Raw genomic sequence first — 23,058 nt, forward strand, 5'->3', positions numbered from 1 at the left:
TTGCAGAAAATTAAACCCGCCTGGGGCATTACGTTAATGAAACGTGGCCCAGAGCGGAGGGAAAGACTGGGAATTGAGACAATATCTTCATTCTCATTTAAAATGCGAATGCCAGTGAGCTGCACCAGTGCTGTAGCTGGGCACGTCAGACTGTACTGGCACGGAGGGCTGTCTCTGTTGAGCTCCGCACAGGACGTAGCTCCTGCATTATTTTAGGTGAGCAGGAAGCTCGCAGAGTACAGTGGAATACCGCCATATTCTCACAAAATAAGCTATGGTTTCCCCAGTGCTGCCAACAGCCAAATGGGAAAGAAGTCAAGCATATTTATAGTGCACTGGAATTTTTCCTCTGAGCAGAGACTGTTCTTTAGTAAATGGGAGTTTTCACGGCTGACTATAAGCATTACGTTTTGAAGACTACCAAAGCAATGATCAAAATATGTGTTCAAGAAATGTAAAGGATAACCAACATAATCCTAGTACCTGAGTTATGTCGGGTTTAAATGTAAAGACTGACAGACAAAAATCTGACTACTGAGGCACACGCTTTATGCTCAGCTGGGGAAGGATAAAGGCAATACGGCATGACTCAATTTGTCCATAACCACAGTGACCAGCATGGTTACTAAACCAGATGAGTGTTTATGACTTACAGGTAATTTAAATTGTTCACTGGGGTGAATTATGCATGGGCTTTGCACTGAACAGATCATTCAAATTAACAGTTTCTAACAGGTAGCAGATTCAGTAATGTTTTTTTAACACGTGTAATTGACTATCTGATCATAAAATCGTAGAATGGTTTGGGTTGGGAGGGACCTTAAAGTTCATCTCATTCCCACACCCCTGCCATGGGCAGAGACACCTTCCACCAGCCCAGGGTGCTCAAAGTCCCGTCCAACCTGGCCTTGAGCCCTGCCAGGAAGGGGGCAGTCACAGCTTCTCTGGGCAACCTGGGCCAGGGCCTCACAACCTCCACAGCGAAGAATTTCTTCCTAATATCTAATCTAAATCTGCCCTCTTTCAGCTTGAAGCCGTTACCCCTTGTCCTGTCACTCCATGCCCTTGTGAAAAGTCCCTCTCCAGCTTTCTTGTAGGCACCTTCAGGTTCACAGAATCACAGAATCACAGAATAGTAGGGGTTAGAAGGGACCTCTGTGGGTCATCTAGTCCAGCCCTCCTGCCGAAGCCGGGTCGAATATAGTTCTAATATGCTAATGCTATGCTGAAATTTCAGTTTGGTTCTTGGTTTGTTATATGGCTCCATGAGACTTTTTATGATATTTGACAGCTGATTCCAAGATTAAATTTCTGATCTGGTACATGCTATCACCTTCCTAAGGGGTGAAGCTATGGAGTGGACCGGGGGCGGACACTAAGATAGCGGATTTATTGGCTTTGCAAGACAGCATGGCACTCCTGTGTAAAGAAGGTCACGGGGAGAGTGTGAATGCTTCTGTTTAATAAGGCTGTGGGATTGCCTGCATTTGCCATGGGGCACCGGGGACTAGCTCACAGGTTTGGCAGCAGGGTGGTGAACTGGAAGGTCTGTGAGACACAGGGAGAGGTGAGATGCTGGAGATGTCAAGCAGTGATGAAGTCAGTAAGAGGTAAGCCCTGGGGAGACGGTGCTTACTGAGTCTACTGCAAAGCAGCTAATGTATTGCCGGCACCTGCTGGGATCCTGCTGCTTCTGAGGAGAGGCAGGCAGAGAAGGACTCAGCAGAGAGATCTCCTAATGTGTTACACAGTCACCCTCAGCAATGCTTTTTTGGTGTGTGGCCAACTAGAGCTGAACAGAGCCCCACCATGTCCAAGAAGTCTCAAAAAGCCTGTTGAAGAGCATCTGTGCTCAAGTGCTCATGGCAGTTCAGGACCCATTCTTAAACTGACAAATTTACTTTTCCTGTTCAAGAAAATCTAGTTTCTGGGCTAGAGCAGGATCAGTGGTAGAAAGATCCCACTGAGAACTGAATACAAAAAGAAATTGGTATTGATCTTAACTACTTCATGTCGTTTGGGTTTTTTTGTAACTATCAACAGAGAAACGGGGAAATTTAGAGAAGGTAATGCTTGGAAACAATAACTATTTTGGGAACCTAAAGTGACATTTAAGGAAGCTAAAGGAAATTCTGGAAAATCTAGAAAGAGACACCCACCAAAAATTTGTCAGTTCCTCTGAAAATTCTTGGTGCAAAGGACCTGGGGGTCTTGGTAGCCAGTGAGTTGGACATGAGTCAGCAGCACGCCTTGGCAGCAAAGAAGGTCAACACTGTCCGGGGCTGTGTTAACAGGAGAGCAGCCTGCAGATCAGAGGACATGATTATTGCCTCCTACTCAGCACAGTTCCGGACAACACCCCCCAGTGCAGGAAAGGCCTTGATAAACTGGAGTAGGTTCAGCAGAGGGCCACCAGCATGACCAAGGGCTGGAACCACATGGTCTGCTGTGGGGAGGGAACCGTGCTTGTTCAGCCTGAGAAGAGCAGGCTTTGGGGGAGACACAACAGCAGCCTTACACTCACCTGAGGAAGTTATTGAGGGAATGGAGCTGGCTCTTCACGGCCATGCGTCATGGAAGGATGAAAAACAATGGACGTAAACTGAAACAAAAGAAGCAGCTCAGACTAGATGTAAGGTTTTTCCTGGGGACGGTGGAGCAGGATGCCCAGACAGGTTTTGCAGTCTCTGTCCTTGCAGGTTTTCAAGCCCAGACAAGATAAAGCCCTGAGCAGTGCTGTCTGACCTCAGAGCTGACCCTGCTCTGAGCAGGGGATGGGACTAGAGACCTCCCGAGTTGCCTCGCAACCTGAATTATCCTTTAATCCAGAGGATCCTGTGATTCTGTGAAGACTTTTGTGGCACCTTAACTATCAGTTTGCTTTTCCTAACCCCAACCCACACATGCGTTACTGCAAAACCCACGGTGTTCGTTATTGAAAGCCTGCTGTGTGGCACCTTCACTGTACCACGGCAGAGAATATGTGCCTGGTAATATAGAGGGATATCAGTAATTCTAGGATCTTTGAAGATACCAAGAGCTGAGAAGACTTCAGAAAGTAAGGCAGGGCACTTCAATCGTTTTCAAAATCAAAAACCTGAACAGACCTCTTTTTTATTTTTCAGAGGACATATAAGGCATTTCTTTTTCTGGCTTCTGAATAGAACTGGAAACCTGCACTGAAATGCCCCAAATCCTCTGTTCTGCGAGCAGACAGCTGTCATTGTTTTTTTCTGTGACATTCATTCACAGCACACGTCCTTTTTTCCCCTGTCAAAGCATTAGCATTGTCCCTTACAAAGGACAGCACCTCCTAAAGCCCTGCATCCCATGCTTCCCTTAAACATATGGTCCCCAAAACTCCGTTTTTCACTTTCTGAACCAGTAGGACCAGCTGCCTCTGTCCCACATAGTAGCTGGTGTTGGTGAAGCTGCAGCAGTTGCCAGCCTGGGCAACCATGGCTGTCCCACAAGCTTTACAGGATGCTGCAACTCCAGCACATGGACTAAAGCAAGGTCTCATCTCCTTCCCACAACAGGTCCCCCCAGTTGCCCTATCTCTGACTTGGTCTAGCATTGCATGCAGGATAACTGGTTGCAGAATGTGTATTTTTACCTGAACTAGCTCCAGCCTCGGCCTTGCAAATGATACTAATGAAGAAGTGGTGAAACAGGCTTCAGCCCAAGCTCTCCAGGATGTGGAGACCCTGGGAATTAATCTTGGGTGCCTACACCACATTTCTTCATTTTTCACTAAGCTATCTTGGGTGTATGTGTTTATATCGCCTTAACAGTTGAAGACGACCAGAGGAGGACAACCCGTCTCCGTTGACTCCTGTCTGTGTGGCAAACGCCTGTTGTGATTCTGATTAATTACACACAGAAACATCATTGAGCCAGATGGGCATAATTTTTATTGCTTCTATTGCTATAGTAACTGGGTGGTTTTAAAAAATGCTACAGATTAAGGGTGTCATCTGTGATAAGAGATGCCAGTAAATCTGCAGAAGTGTTGCACTTTTCTAGGCTATACAGCAGGAAGGTTACCCGGTGTGTTCCTGAGAGGCGAAATGGTTCCCATTATTCTGTATGAGGAGTGAAACATCTGCTGGAAGCTTTCTGCAGGCTTATTGCCTGAGCTCAAGGAAAGGCTCCAATTAATTGTTATGGGAACACAGAGATGGCTGTTGCTGTTTTGAAGCTCTAGCGCAATAATGCAGGTATTAGCTTGGTTTTACACCTCTGCAGTCTCCTGGAGAGAATAAGTGTCACTGTTCAGTGACTCATAAACTTTAGGCAGCTGAGGAAATTCTTCCCAGGCTTGCTTGTTATCAGAGCAGGAAGATCTTAATATTGGCTAGAAGAAAGCTTTCTAAAAGTTTGCTCTGTTAATGCCAAAGTTTGCAGGCACATGACCTACGCTATTTGTATAGAATCGTTTAGGCTGGAAAAAACCTTTAAGATCATTGAGTCCAACCATAAACCTAACACTGCCAAGTCCACCACTAAACCATGTCCCTAAGTGCCACATTTACCTCCAAGGATGCTCAACCGCTTCCCTGGGCAGCCTGGTCCAATGCTTGATAACCTCTGCGGTGAAGAAATTTTTCCTAATATCCAATCTAAACCTCCTCTGATGCAGCTTGAGGCCATTTCACCTTGTCCTATCACTTGTTACTTGGGAGAAGAGACCATCACCCACCTCACCACACCCTCCCTTCAGGTAGTTGTAGAGAGACATACGATCTCCCCTCAGCCTCCTCTTCTCCAGGCTAAACAGCCCCAGATCCCTCAGCCGCTCCTTATAAGACTTGTGCTCCAGACCCTTCACCAGCTTCATTGCTCTGCTCTGGACATGGTCCAGCACCTCAATGTCTTGTACCTATTAGCAAGACAAGAAATTAAGAAAAAATAAGCGCCTTCCACTGGAGGTGCAGTTCCCCGTATATTGATTGTAAGCTTGTTGCTGTCAGGATTTTTTCATTGTCTTTTGTGGAAGGAACTTACAGATTTCCAGGAACTGATTCATTCATTAGAAATAACTGATGGAGGGCACATTTCCTCCTTCAGAATGAAGTTGCCCCATTGCTGTGTTGGTTGACCTTCTTCTGACATGAGTGTCTCAAATTTCTGATGGAAGAGCCTTAGCTCTTTGTAGACCTGCCCACAGCAACTGGGACAATTCATTAGTGTCAACAATTATTATATTAGCATTCCTGCAGTATCTGCGAGCTGCTGAGGGGATGCTCAGCATGCCAGGCACTATGTGAACCAAGAACAAAGGCTGCACCTGCACTCAGGAGCTTAGGTCATTTCAGAAGGACAAAGGCAAAAGAGCCACATAAATGGAAACCCAAGAACAGAGGTAACATACTCAGGGGACACCAGACACTGTAGTCTGGCTTAGCATTTGCCCTGTGAGGATATCCACTTATCCAACCTGCAGAATTCAGCACGATGAAAAATTTGATCGAGCAGACTTAGCTGATAGATGAGCTTTAAAATACCGCAAGCCTCAGCTGCCATGTGAAAGCTGTGCACAGATGTCATCTGCTTCCATGCCCTTTTTTTTTTTCCAGTCAGGTGGGTTAACACAAAACCAAGGGAGATCGAGGAAATTTCCATCCAAGATATCCTTGAGTTCAATTAATTTGATTGAAAAGATCTGCTTCTCTTGGACTAACAGAAACAGGCCGTTAGTATTTCATAGCCTAATGACAAATTCAAGCATTGTCATGATTAATGTTATTTCCAAATCTCATTTGTGCCCACCTGGCTGCATCGAGACATGTTGCGTGGTGTTAGATTTTATTCATTGCCTCTTTCACATATGAAAAGGCCAAGAAGCTGTGAGCAGCAGAATGTGTCGCCTGTGCAGCCTCTGATGTCTCTGCAGGACAAGATCAGTGCTCACTCAAATAAGGCACTATTTAGTTTATCATCTCCTTTCCCTAAAGTATGTTTTCATTGAATTTATATTTCCATCTTCTCCATCCTTCTGGCACATGCATTTTTTAAATCAGCCAGTGGTTTCCGTAGTTCTCAGTTGCTTAAGCAGCATTTCCTTAACAAAACCCATGACGCAGGTGCAAGGAGTAGTGAGCTGAAAATCCAGAACTGGGCAGCACAGTGAAGCAGTAGATTAAACCAGAGTTTGTCAGCTGTGTATGTCGTGATTAAAAGCATCATGGGAGTCATGTAGGAGAATTTATTTCGGTTAACGTCTAAGATACCATAGCTTTCCGTACCTCCCTGCTCCCTCCACAATTTATTCTCTTGGTTAAACATCAAAGACTCTCTTGGATCATAAATTCTGATTTGTTCCATAATGCACATCACCGTTGGGGGTTTTTTCAGTCCAATTTTAAAAGTGTTGTGAAGACTGTTACACAGATTATAGATGTTGCTGGGAAGATACCCTGAACTCTTCTCCTTGTCATTTCATCATCACTGTGCAGGAGGTGTCAATACATTTCGTCAAGACAGTAGGCTTTCTGCACTTGTCTTGGTTTCCAGAGATGTTCATGTAGGACACACATCTTTGGTGTTACAGGAGAAGGCCGGTTGGCTAACATATCTGTTGGACTAGAAAGCTGCAGAACAAACTCTTTCTCTAGTCAGGTCATTCAGACTTGCTCCACTGATCTTGCTTTCTGGGTCCATGCGATGACTTGCTGATGGGGAATGGTTTTATTCACATGCAGAGATTTACTGCTGTGGGTTGCTGAGCGCCAGGAAGAGCGACTGCACAGGCCTACCTCCATCCATGCTGGTCAACCCTGAAACTCCCCAGTCCAGAGGACAGTACAGAATACGAATGAAGGGAAACATGTCCTTGATCTGCTGGTACAATAAAGGGCATTTTCGTTTTCTGACCAACGCCTATTCGCCAGTTCAACAAGGTAAGCAATGTTCCTGCTGCTCATCTGGAAAGTCCACGTGCTTTATGTGACAAGGCAAAATGGGTCGCTGAGTTTGGTAATAAGCCTGAATGAAGAGCTTGATCATAATATTCTAGACAAACAGTAGCAGTAGTGATGACTTCCCTTTTGTGTCTTCCCTTGGCTATTCTTTTTTCCCGTACAACCCCTACTGTTCATGCAGCCTCCTTTGCCTGAGCAGGTGGAGGCAGTATCCTTTTAGGGCTAAAGTTTATATCTTTGCTGACAGTCAGAGAAGGGAAGATTGTTGTTGTATAATGCTTTACTAGCCCCATTTGCAAAGCGTCTTGTAGGACTGCTGCTACAAACAAACGTCATGATGTACTTAGAACTCTGAGCAGATCTTACAATTGATTTATGTTATCCAGTAAAAACATAGTCACAAACAAACGTCTTTTTGCCAGAAATAAATATGATTAAGGCTTTCTGTTGTATGTTAAATTGATTTTAGCAGCTGATGAAAAGAAACCAAAACAGATAACTTGGGTAGTTCAAATTGCAGAGAGCTTTTTGGTACTAAAATCTTTTCCTTTTCGAAAGTATACAGATGGTTTTAAGAGGGTTTGGAAAATTCTGTAAGATGCAATGTAATTAGCTGAATCTTTGAAATTCGTCTTTCAGTGAAAATATTGTTTCAGTTTCTTTTCACTTTTATCATTCAGATTTATGTATAAATGCCTGAGAAAAATAAGAATAACCTAAACCTTAAAATGGAAGGCCACAAATTCAAAAGCGTCTTGTACGCTCATGTTCTGAATCCTGAGTGGCTCTCATGTGTGTGTACAGGCTACACCATCAGAGCCTTGAATTACTGTATGGTAAGCTGAGAAGTTGATTTAGTGCGCTGTTCAGTGCCTTGCCAGAAGGCTCATTACCTTAGCAAAGTGTGGCTCATCCCAAGGAATTCTGCCAGGTGCCCCAGAAGAGTGAGGACTTGGTGACTCGGATGGACCAGTGTCTGAGCACAAATGCTGAAGTCTGAACATGAGGAAGAACTTCTTCACTCTGAGGGTGACAGAGCACTGTAACAGGTTGCCCGGGGAGGTTGTGGAGTCTCCTTCTCTGGAGATATTCAAGACCCGCCTGGATATGGTCCTGTGCAGCCTGCTCTAGGTGACCCTGCTTCGGCAGGGTGGTTGGACTATGTGACCCACAGAGGTCCCTTCTAACCCCAAATATTCTGTGTTTCTGTGAAGATATGTAGGTGAAGGAAATATGATGCTTTGGGGACCCTGCTGAAGCCAGTCCCTAGAGCAGTGTTGCTCCCTGTGAGGGGTGTTCACCATCAGGATGTGCTTGTGCTTGACCTTGGGTCTGTTTTGGGACTGTAGGTTGCATGTGTGAGGTAGTTTAATGTCTGCTGATTAGGACCTGTGTGTGTGATGGGCAAGACCTGCCCAACGCATTGCTCACCAAATGCTGGCTGGGACAGCTGACATAGTTCACGGTGAATCAGAGCAGAAAACGGAGAGTGGCTTTTTAAAGAGTGGTGCTGGGGGGAAGAGAGTCTGTAGTGGAGAGCTGGGAACAGATGGAGACTCTGTAGGAAGGCAGGAGACCAGATTGCCTGCCTCTAATTTGGCATCTCTGAAGTCAGTGCAGCAAAGCTAGTTTAAACCAACTTGAAGCTGGACCACCATAGTCTCCTCTATGGCATGCACAAACAGAGGATGAAGAAGAGGAATCTCTGCTCCTTGAGGCAGGCCTGTAGCACAGACCTGCTGAGCACATGTGTTGGACGGGAGAGGAGGTAGGGGCAAAGGGGAATGAAACCCACGCAGGGGAGCTGGGCAGACCTGACAACGGGTGGTGCATGTTTGCACTCGGTTGAGTGTAAATGTTGAGTGGGGTGGAGGAGGCCATGAAGAGAAAACCTTAAAAATGAAAGGCAAGAGACGGTCAAAGCGAAACTTAAGATGAGAAAAGAGGTAGATGTAGCTAATGATCCATTTAATGCAATTTAGAGGAAAATAGAGAAAGTAAATCTCGCCTTTACTCGGAGTGCAAATCCCACCCAAGCCAGAGGCACCAGGAGGGCAGTACACTTGTCAGACCTGATCTATGAATACTATTCTTGGATGCAGCAGGTTATTTATTATGGATGTTTTGAACCAACGTGTCATAATACATCATCTCAGATGCTAAATGATGAGTCTTATTCCTCTAGTCTTGAAAAAAAAAGTCCTGCTTACTCTGCTGTGTATGAAGTTTCTGCCTAGATCAAAATTCAGTAGGGTTTTTAATTTCCCGTGAGCTTTAACTTGAGTTTAGTTTTCCCTTGCACCTCTGTTACAGAATTACTGAGAAGCCAAAAGAGATTGGGACCCCCAGAGAATAAAAAGTTACCTGTATTCTAAAGCAGTGATGTATATGCTGACCCAAACCTCCCCATCTGTGGAACGTGGCTGCATTTTTGTTCTTCCACTCTAGATCTGGTGCTTGCTTTCCCAGCATCCCCATTACTATGTTCTAGAAATAACGACAATCGTTTCTATTTTTCCTGTGGAGCAGGCAGCAACCTCACTTGGTGCACAGCAGGATGACCTGAATGGCATCTTTAGCAAAAGCTTGTTGAACCCAAGGGCTTTTGTGGAGTAGCTTATTTCTGAGAAGAGCTTTCACAGCTGCTCTTCACCAACCAGTTCTGTTTGAAAGCTAAACAGACAATAGCTAAGGACAGAAAAGAAAGCTTGGGCCACACAGGCAAGGACTGAAGAGCTGCAAATGGTGTGTTGGCATCTCACAGGTGGCTCGTGAGAAGACGGGAGATGTTGTGGAGGCATCGCAATTGTATGAAGCAGCTGTAGAAGTCCCTGTGTGGTTCTTAGCCCAGAAGAGGCTGGAGTGAGGAGTGTCTGCTGACAATTTAGTTTCCTGAAAAAATCAATTTGTGAGATTGACCCAGGACTGGAAAGTCTGGGGAAAGAAGCATAATATTAAAAAGTATGTTTTGCGACGGGGAAGCTTAGGGGTTTGACTTTAAATTTCCCCGTGTCCTTTATGAGACTGCATTTAGGGGATTGCGTCCAAGTATGGTGAGAGTGGGGATGGGGCTGGAGGACTCTGATGGGAAGACCTTGAACGTTAGAGCTTGTACAAGGCTGACTGTCTGCAATTCTGATAAAGAACGGTAACAAATCTAAGTCCAGATAAAAAATGGAACATGCAGTGCCCCCTCTGTTCCGTTATGTTATGAAATCTCATTCCTTAGCAAGGCGGATGCAAGTGCTAGTATTACCGAGCATCCATTTTTAAAAACCATGATTCTAGCTCCTAAAATCACAGATCGGCTTAGAATAAGTGTTTGAGGAAATAAACATATGTACACCTTTGTCTTTCTGGTTGTTTCATTGGGGTGGTATTTTCTAAGTTTGCTTGATGAGCATACAGCTTAAAAACATTTTTTTTTTTTTAAAAAAAAGAGGTTAAAAAGCCCCCAGACCCAAAAGCTGTGGTTGCAGCCTTTCCAGCAGGCAGGCAAAGGCAGGCGGCGTGTTCCCTGGAGCGCTGCCGGGGTCCAGGGACAGGCATGCAGCGATGCTGGGGGAGGACGAGGAGGGGAATCGGCTCCTGGGACGTGCCGGTGAGTCGGCTGCCTCGGCACCACTGGCCACGGAGACCTGCAGCCAGGAACCACTCAGCCCTGGCGGCTGCTCTCCCTGCAGAGGTGGCCCGTGGCTGTGAAACAAGCCGAGGAAAAGCTATAAAAATAACGTGCGTGTAAAGCTATTTGTATTCTCAGAGGAACGGTACGTGGAATATAGTAGAAAGTGAGAGGGAGTATATGGTACCCACATAGCTGCCACCACAATACATTTCTTTTAAGGGCTGTGAATACAAAGGGAATATAAATCCTCCAAAGGAGGTGAGGGGGAAGAAAGAGAAGAGAGGAGAGCAAGAGGAGAAAGAAGGGGATGTTTTTCTGTAAACTGTTGGCATCAGGAACATACTTACCCTTTCCTGACCTGCCCGGGTGGGATGGCAAGTGATTTTGCAGCGCTGATGCAGCAGGCTGGTGGTATATCAACCCTTTTTACCTCCTGCTGCCCAGGTTTTTGTAGGACTCCTGAAAAGGATCAAAAAAGCACTGTGATAAGTGTGTGAATGTAGTGAAGGATTTATTTATTTGATTGGGATTTTTTTCCTCTCCTCTTGGGCTACATTTACACCCAGCTTGGGAGGGGCAGAGGTGAAAGGAAAATGTATCGAACAATTTAGAGATGATATCATTTTGGACTCTTGAAAAATCAGACTTTAAAGACCCCAGATAAATTGCTGCATGGCTGGGCTGTAACATGACATTTAGTATGTGTCGTAAGTCTTTCTTCAAAATAGAGCTTGCCAGCTAGGGCAGCACAGGGAGCTTGACAGAGATAATGGATGGAAGGAGACTTCCAGCTGAAGGAATGAAATGGTGAAGTCCGTAATCAAAACGTGAGGCGCATTTTAGGGATGATTGTAAAAGAGTTGGCAGAAGGCAGGCAATGAGAGCTTGAAGGCTTGAGAAATGAGAAAGCCCAGAACTGTACCTGTACCGAAACGACACTGAGAAAGTGTGCAGCCAAGCCTGTGCTTCTCTGGACCTGGGCAAAGTCAGTGCTGTGCCTGGGGGAGAGCAGGAATCCTCACTAGACAGCATGCCATAGGCATGGAGCAAGAGACGGTCCATACCCTGGAGAGCTGACCATCACACCCTGTGGGGACATGAAGTAAAAAGTTAGGGAACAGGCTCCTTAATAAAGTACTATAAGTTTGTTTTACTTATCCTTCCCTCCTATGAGAAGCTTCCCCCGCACGGGGAAAACACAGAGGACAGGAGGAATAAATCAGAGAAGAGCCAGGGAGTTTCTTGGGAGAGCGCTGGACTCACAATACTGCTGTCGCGTTGGAGAAGGCCAGGTCAAAGATGCACCATGTGGGGGAATGGGGCCAGTTCTTGGAGTAACCCGCTCTGGGCACCACATCGTCATGTATGCAGAGAGTGGTTTGTAGGTAGCAGCAGGGGACTTGTTGCCTTGCCACAGATATCTGCAGTGGGCAGGACACTCATCCCCCGCAAAGAGCCGCGTTATCTAGCCAGCTGACCAGGCAGGGCAGGTAACATCACTCCCAGGCAGAGAAACACATGCCCGGCTCCACCGACAAACCTAAGCGTGCCTCTGAGCTCTGGCTCCCCGCAGCAGGGAGCCGGGCTGCTTCTCACTTCAGGGATACTGGGGTTGTGGCTCCTTCAACTCGCCCACCAACATCACCTCTGTCTTGACTGGGCTTAGCTGGTTGGTTCCTTCTCAACGTATTTTCTGTTCTTTGTCGATGAGCACCCAGTGGAGTGGAGGTGCTGTTGCTCTTGGCCCCCATGGGTGGAGATAAGCAAAGGATTTCATTTCAAGGGACTCATGTGGGACCTTCGAAACTCAAAGCATAAAATATCAAGTCCCAGCTCTAGAGGTGACCACAACTCATTGTGAACCAGCAGAGGAGAGCTTAATACACTGTCTGTAGCAGGCTACCATGGGACCATAGCAGTGTGCGGTTTTTTCTGAACTTATGGTGAAAGTGTGTCTAACACCTTTTCATTTCCATCTGAAAAATGATCCCTCTTCTTCCCCTTCCCCTCGCTCAATGTGCAACCAATGCAAAAAATAAAATCAAATTAACATCGCTGTTACAGAGAACTTCCCAGTTTTAGGCCAGAAACTGTGAACAAGGTTTATTTTATAATAAACCCTATATAGAAACCGTATCTTTTCATTGGTAGAGCTATGATGTGGATTTAAAACTGTTCTGTTTCTAATTGATGCAGGAGTTATAATTAAGAGAAAAAGCGGAGAAATTCCATGCCCGTTGGCGGTTGAAGCATTTGCTGCTCACCTGAGCTATATCTGCAAATACGACGACAAATACAGCAAGTGAGTAAGGATGCGTGTGTGTGTGTGTGTGTGTGTGTGTGTGTGTGTGTATTTCTTTCACTCCCCCTCTGTTGCTGCAGTGTTTGAGTTCTCCATGCTGAGCTGCAGCTGAGAGCCCAGTCTTGCTGCCGCGGAATTAAGCTGTGACAAAACTCCTCTTTCGGTCAAAGATCAGAAGCTGGCTCTGCACAAGGGCAAGAGCTGCAACGCTGGTGCTGTTTTGGCTCTAGCCACCCCTCCACCAGTTAAAAAAAGAAAATGAGACTTATGTTCTTAGCACCTTGTAAATTACTTTAAAATGTTGGGAAGATGAGCCAGCAGGAGGGTGTTCTTGGCCACATCAAATTGAAGGCTAGTTAGAGAATTCAGCAAGGGTCTACCAGCCCCACCAGTGTCTCAGGCTAGCGCAGGTCTCCTGTCTTATAAGCAGATGGTGTTTAGGTAATTATTATTTGTCCTAATGATACCTGTGTCACCTGGAGCCAGAGGGAAGGGATGTTCTGTTGTGGGTGTAAAGCTGATTTAGGTGATCTGGGAGAGCAGGATGTGGATCTCCTGGCTCCTGAACTCCAGTTGGGGTCCTCGGTGTTAGCTCTCAATGTAGCAGGAAGAAACAGAAAGGAGTAAGAACAGCACTGGTGAAGCTTGAATGTGGGAACAGTGATGAGGTGCGGAAGATTTCAAGAACTAAAAATTGAGGAGAGAGAGAGAAAACAGCAGGGATTTTCCAAGCCAGTTCTGGGCAAGGCAGCAAGAATTCAGTAGAAGAGATGAGAGAGGAGGAGGTGGTTGCCGGAGACTGATGTTGGGATCGGATCTGAGGAAATCAATGTGAAAAAGAGGTGAGGTAGTAGACTTAAATGATTACTAAAAAAAATGAAAGTAGGGAAGTGGGAAATCTTATGACCGAAGAGCGAATATTCTGGCAGTCCTAGAATTAGTCAGAACCTAAATATAAGGATGTCAGTGCTTTCTAGTCCTGCCTTATGGAGAGATGCTCCGCACACCAGCACTGCACGCTCCAGCTCTACCCCCACACCCTCCCACCTACTGTTGACAGCAGCAGAAATCATTCTTTGCTCGCCAGAGAGATGAACGAGAGGAGAAGCGTCAGCAGTATGCCCTAAACCGTAACGTAATGTGCCTGAGGCTGTTTTTAGTTACAGATTGCAGGGATTCAGACCCACAGCTCCCATCACGTGGATGTTTGCCACGGGTAAGCTCGAGGAGTCTGTATCGGTACTCTTACTTACGTGGAGCGGTACAGAGGTGAGAGTGTTCCTGAGGTTTTGCTTCTGAGAGAAAGGAAGCCTGTTCTTTTAGACACTACCAGAAATCTCCAAAATTGTGCAACTTAACTGTAAATGACTGTCGAATACATTGTGCAAAATTTCTTATGATGATACTTGCACTAGGTATTGAGTCCTGGGCCTCCTTCCCCTTTGGGACTGCGGAGTCTTTGGGGTCATTTCTTGCATCCCAGCTGCTGAACGCTGCTTTTCCCTCCCCTTCTCTCTTGACTTTCCAGGTATTTCATTTCTCACAAACCAAACAAGACCTGGCAACAAGTATTCTGGTTTGCCATCAGCATCGCTATAAACAATGCCTACATCCTCTACAAAATGTCAGAGGCCTACCACGTGACAAGGTACAGCCGCGCACAGTTTGGCGAGAGACTTGTAAAGGAGCTGCTGGGTTTGGAAGACATCTCACCCTCCCATTGATGCTTTGTTCTCGGTGGTGTAGGCAGGGGCTGGAGGTTGAGCAGAAGAAGATACCACACCTGGAACGGCAAAGCAAGGAACTCGTGACACCACCAGTGCTGTCCTTATCCAAAAATGCCAAGTGATGCCACTAGAGAGGTGGAAATTTTGTTGCTACTAGCAGCTGGATGTAAACGTGTCCTACAGAAAGTTCCACTGGAAAAGCTGACACACAATTGCATATGGGAATGCCCTGTGGGGATCTGTACACCAGAAACGGACTTAAATTAGTCATCTCTCAGTGCTATTTGTTGAGCAGGGTCATCTTGTAAAGTTCCTCTTGGGCTAAGAGCTTGTCATAGGCTGACAGAGCTCAGCAGTCCTAGGTGGGCATTGCAGAAAGCTCTATACCTTACTTGGAGTTACCCAGTTCTGGGACAAGCAAGGTGAGTCTGCACCGTGGGCTGTGGCGGAGGGTGCCTGCCACCTCGGAAGGCATCGGCGCTGCTCTCCCAGTGTGCTAAACGGCGCGGTTCAGATCCACGAACGCTGAAGTGAGTGTCTTGACAAACAAAACCTTGACGGGCAGGCAGCCAGGAACTGACGACCAGTTAAGACTTTTTCTTTCTGTCTTTTTTTCTTTCTCCTTTGTTTTTGTTAATGTAATATTAGGCAATTTGATCCCAGTTAGAACACAGCAAAATTAGGAGAATTGAAATACATTAGTGAATTTAAAATGGAAATACATGACACCATTGATTTTCTTTTTTAACCAGGATGAAACATTTTATACACAAACAAACAGTGAGTAATACTGTAAGTATTATCAGTGAGTAAACCAGTAAGTAGTACTGCCTCACATCTTAACTGCCACGGTCAGTGTACAGGTGAGAAATCAGAGTATAACAATGACATTTTTTTCTTGATTTCAACCGTGTCTTAAAAATTGCTTAAAAATCTGATGTAATGGACTGTTAAGTTTTTAGGAACAGCAATTTCTTTCCTTTCCTTTTGTAACTGTCAACACTTTTTTGGTCCATTTTAGAACATCTCTTGGCACACAGTTGGCAGGAAAAAAATAAGTCACTAACAGCAGTGTGTTTCCCATTATCACTGCGGGGTGTTCTGTAGGAATTCTTCTTGTTAGAATTCAGGGCTTGTCACAGTAGTTGTAATTAAGCAGATTACATGTTTAGCAAAATAACATAGCTTTGTGTTTTTTGAAAAGAAAGAAGTCAGGTTGCAACCAGACCTTAAACCTCACCAAAAAGTGCGCAAGCCCAAAGAGTTGTCCCATTCTGAGGAACACTGTAGAGGACGAGCATCGTCATGCGCTGGTGCCTGTGGCTGAAACGCTACGGTTTGGTGCTGGTGGAATCTGAAGGCCATTGAAGCTTTGGAAAACTGAGAGAGAGGTGTGATGGAAACAGGGGAGAAGTGATACCGAGGTGAAATACTGCCCTGCCCTCTGCTCGTTTTTGGTTTCAGACCACAACTCAGTCAGCAAAAAAACTCCATATTCTAAAGGTTAGCAGTGATGGACACAAACAGAATTGCATTAACTTGCAGCGCAGAAACCGTGTTGGTTTTAGGGCCCCAAGGCTGAAAAGTTTTACCAAAGAATGGTGTGAGTTGATTCAAGAGGAATGGAGGGAGTGAGTGATTGATTGATTTCTCTGTCAGTGTAAACCTCGCCAGGTTTTATGTGTCTGTCTCGCAAGAGACAATAAAAGGTAACCACCATGAATGTGAGAACTCCCCAGATTCCATCATTAGGTGACGTGCAGATGCATAGCATGTAGGTCATTACGGAGGAAGAATCCAGCAGGGGTTAGTAAATTACTGACTAGCTCAAAGAGCATCCTTGCACTGACATCTTTCGAGTTCCACTAAAGTCTTGTTTTTTTGGAGCAGACCGTGGCAGATCTCACCTGGCTGCAGAGAAAGCAAGGGGATGGCCAGCTCCATGGTGGTTCTGCCTGCAATATAGCCTAGAGATTGTCCTATGTGTCCTACTCTGCCCACTGGCTGCGTGCCCTACAGCAGTGGGTTCCCTAAGCACCCGTTTTCCCTTCCCAGTCCACAAAGTCTCCATCTGGGAAATGTGTGAGAAAGGACAAAGCCTTGTGTGTTGAGGCCTTCTAGCCTCGAAAGGGAGGAGGGGGTTTGTACCATTCTCGATCTTGGCCGTGCCAAGCTGCATAGGAGCCCGAGGATGAGTTCAAAACTTCTTGTCCCCAAAGAGAACTCAGACTACCCCTCTTCAGACTGGGTGCATGCAGTAGATGGTTCTTGTCAGCTTTCTAAATATTCAAATGGGGAGAGGAGCTAGCGTGAGCCACGAAAAATGAATGTTCAGCAATATAAGCCCATGGTTTCCTTCTTTTTATTTGGGAAACTCCACAGAGGTACCAGAAGGCAAATGGCTTTCTTAGTGTTCGCTCTCTGCTTCAGACAATGCTGTAAATTTATGTGGTAGTCAAAATTGGAGCAGTTGGGAAAGGTCTGGCTGGATCTTTGCTGATGGGACAGCTTGAATGAAGAGTAGCTGCTGGGAGCCCAGCTTCCTTGTGTTCCCCTGCAGTGGTGGAGCACTTGCAAGATGCCTGTGCTCCCAGCAGAGGCGGGGAGGTTTGCAGGACCTTCTAGGAGCCCCTTGGCACTTCTGAGGAGTAAGAACAGCACTCTCCAGCTACGTTGTAGCCCCTCGAGATATAGATCTGGAGCCTTTGGCCAATTGCTACCTTGCAATGTGTGCTTAAAGGCTTGGATCTAGGCCATCTCGTACAGAAAAACGCCGTTTCTTTTTCAGGTGACAGGAGATCCCAGGCCTTGAATGTTTAATTTTCCACTAACGTGTTCTGTTAATTATATGGATTACTTGAGCTAAAAATCATGAGGTCCTAGCTTTTTGCCTCAGGGACTGGGTCCTGAGTAGTTTTCCCTAGAATTGGTGTTGATGGGGGATTACACAGTGGCTGACTATTACAGGGAAGATGCTTTAGTCTCCTTTGTAAAGGAGAAAGATGAAGACAAAATTATAGCTTTGCAATGAATTTCATTTTCTTAGCCTTAACCATTCCTCATCATTTTGAACCGGTGCCCTAAATATGCACAAACATTCCATAAATGAGCAAAAATATTTATATATATTTATATGCACAAAATGCCTGAACGTTGGCTCTCGAAGCCAACAAGCAAAAGCCACCAAAGCATTGTCTGTTTCCACAGATGACTGCTCCACCTCCTCTTCTCCATTTATTGACTGGGAGAAGAGAGAGGCAGGGAAAGTTAAGATTCCTCCTCATTGGAAAAGCATCTTGCACTTTCTCTATGTTACTACAAGTGAGGCGAAGTAATTAAGGAAGAAATCAAATCGTTTTTAAAAGGCAGAAGCTTGTTAACTGCAGCTCAGCTTCCGTAGCGTTTCCTTTGCTGCAAACCGGCTTACTCAGATTTGGTTCCCCAGCTGCTTGTAGCACTAAAGCTTCTCCCTAGTTAAAGAAAACAGAAAAAAGGGGGGTCGGGGGGGGAGTTAGTCTCAGCGTAGTGCGAGGATGCTAGTTGTAGCGTGCGTGTGTGCGTTCGTTGTGCAACGGCTGGTGAAACGATACCAGGTTTGGGGTTGTTTGGGTTTTGTTGGCTTGGCGTTGTTTTTTTTTTTGTAGCCTTGAGACAATCTGGGTAAGAGATCGCAAAGCTCAGCAGTAGTTAAAATGCGGTGGAAATGGCAACCAGGTCACAGAGGAACAGCTCTAAATTTTTCCAAGGGGAAAAAAAAAAGAGTTTGACAGTGAAGCAGACTAGGGAGCGGCAAGGCTCATTTCTCTCCTGCTGAATTGCATTTCCACTCACATGAAACTGAAAATTACTTATTTACAGTATGCAAACTTTGTTTCAGAGAACCAAGAACATCAGTAAGACGTATTGACCGCCTTCTATGCACAGTACTTCTTTCAAGAAACGTCTGTCCTGCCACGATCCGTACTTGGAAAACATTTCCCTTTCCAGCGTGTAATATAATACTCACTTAGAAGCCACTGTGACATGGTTTCTACTGCTGTTGTCTCAGCTGAAAAATGGTTCAAGGGCTTGCAGAAACTCTGCCACTTTTTACTTCAGCCCATTTGTGCACTTGACACTAGGGCCCAATTTAAAGAAATCTCTTCTGCATTCTCCATTTCTATTCTCTAGCCCCGGCCTTTCTGTGTTTACAAGCTGGTCCAGCAATTCCAGTTTACAGAAGTCTCAGCATCCTTAATGGGTACAACTTTATTTTCTTCAGACACTTCCTACAGAAAAGTGAATTTAGCTGTTTCCAGACCGACATCGAGGGCAGCAGCTCAAAAGAGCATTCCCATTCTTTGCCTCTGGCTACACTTCTGTGGCTTTTTTGGTTTTTGTTTTTGTGGCTGAAGAGGTTTTTTATTTTCCTTCTAACATTTATTTAGTAGCCTGTCTTGAGCTGGTGAGTAGTGAAAGAAGCCTCCAAGTCCTGGAGCTGATTTGAGTGCCGAGCCGGGGATTACGCTGCACTGATAGTGCTGTGCTGCTTTCCGCATGAGGACCTCAAAGCGCTTTAACGGCCTCAGCGGTCATGAGCCATCGTTAGCTCCTCACACAGGAGCTTCTCCTTCCCCCATCAGACACCGAGGTGCAGCACAGGTGAGGGGGCAATGACACCGTGGAGTCCGCACTCCTGCTGATCGAGTCCATGCTCTGCATTTGCAGTCACTCAGTTCTTGTCCAAATGCACTTTTCCAAACTGGAAAGGAAAGCATGCTGAACATCGTTCCACCCTAAAGCAAGGGCTGTGGGGCTTTGTCAGCACAGGTTCCTTACTCCACGTAGGCCAGTTAGAGTCAAAACCAAATTGCACTGAAGGTAAGAGAAAAACAGGATAAAACATAGCAGCCCAACCTGCCTAGAGGAGCTTAGAGGAGACAAATGGAGAATTTGAAGCTCTGCTATAGTCCAGTAATCAATGTGACGTTCAGACAAATAATTACTGACTTGACAAAAGTCACTGAGGCTTAGATGAAATATGAAGTCTTCCATCCATCTCTGCTGTGGAGTTCGCCACGGCAGTTTCTTGTTGCTAGGACTGATTTAAGATAAGTGGTCTGCAAAACAAGAGCTCAGCTCAGTCTGGTTGAGAAGAACAGTCAAGTGTCAAAGGACTGTTAGCAACGTCTCACAAAGGCAAGGAACTCTAAGCTCTAAACATGGATATCTTTGGCCTGTCACTAACTAGGATATTTTGCACAGATCATGTCATCACCCGCTCAAATGCAAGCCAATCACCAGTGCCACATGATGTATATTCCTTCTTCTAACAGTTCTTCCTAAACCTACCTTTGTTTCCAGGAGCATTATGAACTGGAAAAGGCCCCGTATCATCATCTCAGAGCTGGGCAACAGTTGAGAATACCTGTGCTTTGTATGAAAAGGGTCTCTTCCTCTTCTTTTGAGGGACAGCTCTGTATCTTCAGAAATCTAGCCCTGGAGAAGTTTCCTGCCCCACGCTGTCCTTTGCTTCCCTCATTCTGTGGATTTAGAGCACATCCAAATCATCCCACAGGTTCTTGGTCAGTCTGGAAGAGGTGACAACACAGAGTTGGCCTTTCAAATTTACTTTTATAGTATTACTTTGCTGATCCTTTCTGCTTTTTTGCAAATCTCAGATGAAACAGGGTATTGTTTCTGAAGCCTATGATAATTGCAGTCACTGTGAAGGTGTTGCCTGCTTTGCCCCGTTAGTGCTGCCCCGTAAGGTTCGTGTGGACCCGAGACTGGTATCAGCATCACCACACCCGCTGCTCCCATGGGGATGGCTGCAGCTCTCAATCAGCGTCAAAGAGGGGCCTTTGACATGGTCTTGGGGGTTATTTGGTGTTTTGGTTTCTTTTTTTAAACCCTTCCACACTGATAGGTCTGGTGAACAGCTGTTAGGTACCACGAACAGGCCTTAAGTGGTAAATCCCTTTTGTATCACTCTTCTGAAGTAATAATTGCTTGTACTAGATGTCAAGGTGGTCCACACGATGTGTAGTGCAAACACTTTATCCCTGAAAGCATCACTCTGCAAAAAGCACTCCTTTGATGTAACTGCAACAACCCTTGAATGTGTGGGGGACCTGGCTGAAGAACCCAGTGGGAAAGGACCGCAGGGCCCAGATAGGCAGGACCCGGTCGGAGGAACGAAGAGGGGAGAGGGAAGTGCCATTGGGGATCCAGGCTCCTTGGGCAAACCAACTTCATGGTCAAGCTAGTCTCATGACAGGGACCCTGGAGGGAGCCAACTGAAGCTTAGGGAAGGGAAGATGCCAGACCTGTAGAGTTTGCTCCCAGCCCAGCCAACTCTTGTTTCTAAAATTAAAAAGCTGGCCACTGCTGTGCTCTTCAAGTATTCACAGCGTGCTTTCAGAGCATTTTGTCCTGTTTGGGCTAGTTATTAAAAGCCTAGAAACTGAAAAGCAAAGCCCAGTACACTGGGTTCTTCTGTCCAGAACCCCAACCCACTTGGTGTCAAAGTAACTTTGTGGTCTTGTTCTCCAATTAATCTGTGTCAAGGTGTATGCAAAACGTGACTGCTGAACAATTCGCACCTCTCTATGAAACAGTTACTCACTTGATGGAAAGCAAATTGCAGGTCTCTTGGACTTCTGCAACCTGGATTTTTCTCCTATCTACCAGCCTAATCTTCACCTGGCATTTCAATACAGCAATTAAAAATTTGACCCCATGTTCTGGGGTGAGATTAGGGATAACAACACTCAGATTTAGGCCAGGGATTAGTCTGATCCAGTTCAGGTGAAGCTAATCAGTACAGTCTGATACAAGGAGGAGTTCAAGGGGAGCAGCGGGTCTGAGGAGGCAGAGGAAGGTTCAGCGGTTGGGCATGTGGAGGGCGAGGAGCTGGGTGACCCCTTCTAACTCTCATCTTCCCAGCATGCAAACCCCCCTCTCCCCTGCTGCCTTTTGATTAAAACGAAGAGGCTGATGTTTAGCACAACCCGGCTGCGCAGCTGCTTTAGCGACATAGACCCTGCTTTGGCTACAGTCCATGCCTGTCCTTATACCGCCCGTGCTCCATGGCCCTCGGCCTTGGAGTCGAAGCACTGCTGCACGTCGGCACAGCATGCAACGCCCGTCCAAGGAATCGCCAACCTAGGAGCAGGAGCAATGGGGATTCGGGAAAAGGAATCTCCCCCTCTAGGTTTCGGTTTCGTTTACATTTGGTACGTGCAGCTTCCATTCCATCCGATGCGGTGATGGCCCTCAGCCGGCCGAGTGCTTTCGAGATGCCACCATCAGGCTCTGCTCACAACACCTGCGGTCTTGTGGCAAAGTTCCATATTCTTTATAACTCTAAGGATTTCTGTCGAAAATGTAAGCTCCAGAGGTAAAGCATACACTGCAATTGCTTTTATTTTCCCCCTTTTTTTTTTTGTTAAGAACTTCTCAGAGCAATTTCGTAACAGCCAAGTCTTTCGGGAAACGCAGGTGTGTGACTTCTTCGCGGTGAGAGCTACACAGCTGCGTTTCTGCACGGGACAGGGAACCACTTTTGTGACACCGGTTTTGTTCTACACAAAGGCACGCTTGCAATAAATTTTTACAAGTTTTTGTACACCATGAGCTAAATTCTGAGTTCCAAAAATGTGAAGTGTGGCGACAATAATAAGAACGGATTTATAGTATCACTCTGGTATCTTGTCACGTGATTTTATTTCTTCAATGAAGTTTGTTTACAATCAGCAACTTTGAAATACAGTCAGATATATTATTGGGTGCTTTTCTGTCTCGTTCTTTTCTGGAATAGGTGGGGAAGATGTCTGGTAGCCCTTGGGATGTGTAGGTGAAAGGATATGGAGAAAATACTGCTGGATAAGTTACAGGTCCTCGCTCTGAGCCCATCAGAGGCAAAAAGCCTGACAGCTTTATCCAGCTACTGAGTACAAAGGCACTTTATTCAGAAAGAACTGAGTTTAAGATGGTCTGCACACAGGCGTAGGAAGGGGGCTGCTCCCCCCATGCCCTCCCACAAGCGATGCTTCCAGCTGACGGCCGCTTTCTGCAGCTCCAAGCCCACAAGTTCCTATGACCTGGTTTAAACCTCAACCCACAAAGGGAGCAGAAACTTTGCAGGAGGAAAATGTAAGTGGGGTTACAGCGGGTCTTCGCCAACAACCACAATAAAGATGTCCCCCGGGCCTTGGGCCTTCATCCCACGCTGCCCCGTGGCTGAGGACCAGGCTGCAGAGCATCCTCCGGGTATGTGCCAGTGGGGCTCAGCACTGACCTCCCGCCGTGGTCCGTCAGGTGGCTGCCGTGCCTCAGGATGCTGCTGAGGGTGTTTCTGCATAGTAACTTCTGTTTTGCATAGGAAAAAATTTAGTTTGCATCTAGGTTGTCCAAAGGAATATCTGGATTTTTAGGGAATGTTTTATTAAACATTCGCAGAGGCACCCAGCAGCGAGCCCCTTGGCGTGACCTATTTAA

At 46.0% G+C, this 23,058-nt stretch overlaps 1 protein-coding gene across 1 annotated transcript in view; it reads left to right on the top strand.

The window, feature by feature from the left end:
• The window catches only part of PGBD5 (piggyBac transposable element derived 5), a 75,424-nt gene extending 53,082 nt beyond the window's left edge, over positions 1-22,342 (top strand). Inside the window, exons 5-7 of the mRNA XM_075412079.1 lie at positions 6,705-6,902; positions 12,745-12,850; positions 14,379-22,342. Of these exons, the coding sequence (XP_075268194.1) occupies positions 6,705-6,902; positions 12,745-12,850; positions 14,379-14,574 (500 nt within the window). The 3' untranslated portion in view covers positions 14,575-22,342. The remainder of the gene's footprint in view (positions 1-6,704; positions 6,903-12,744; positions 12,851-14,378) is intronic.
• The last annotated feature ends 716 nt before the right edge of the window (positions 22,343-23,058 follow it).

This window comes from Opisthocomus hoazin, chromosome 2 (genome assembly GCF_030867145.1).
Source record: "Opisthocomus hoazin isolate bOpiHoa1 chromosome 2, bOpiHoa1.hap1, whole genome shotgun sequence".
NCBI classification, from domain to species: Eukaryota; Metazoa; Chordata; class Aves; order Opisthocomiformes; family Opisthocomidae; genus Opisthocomus; species Opisthocomus hoazin.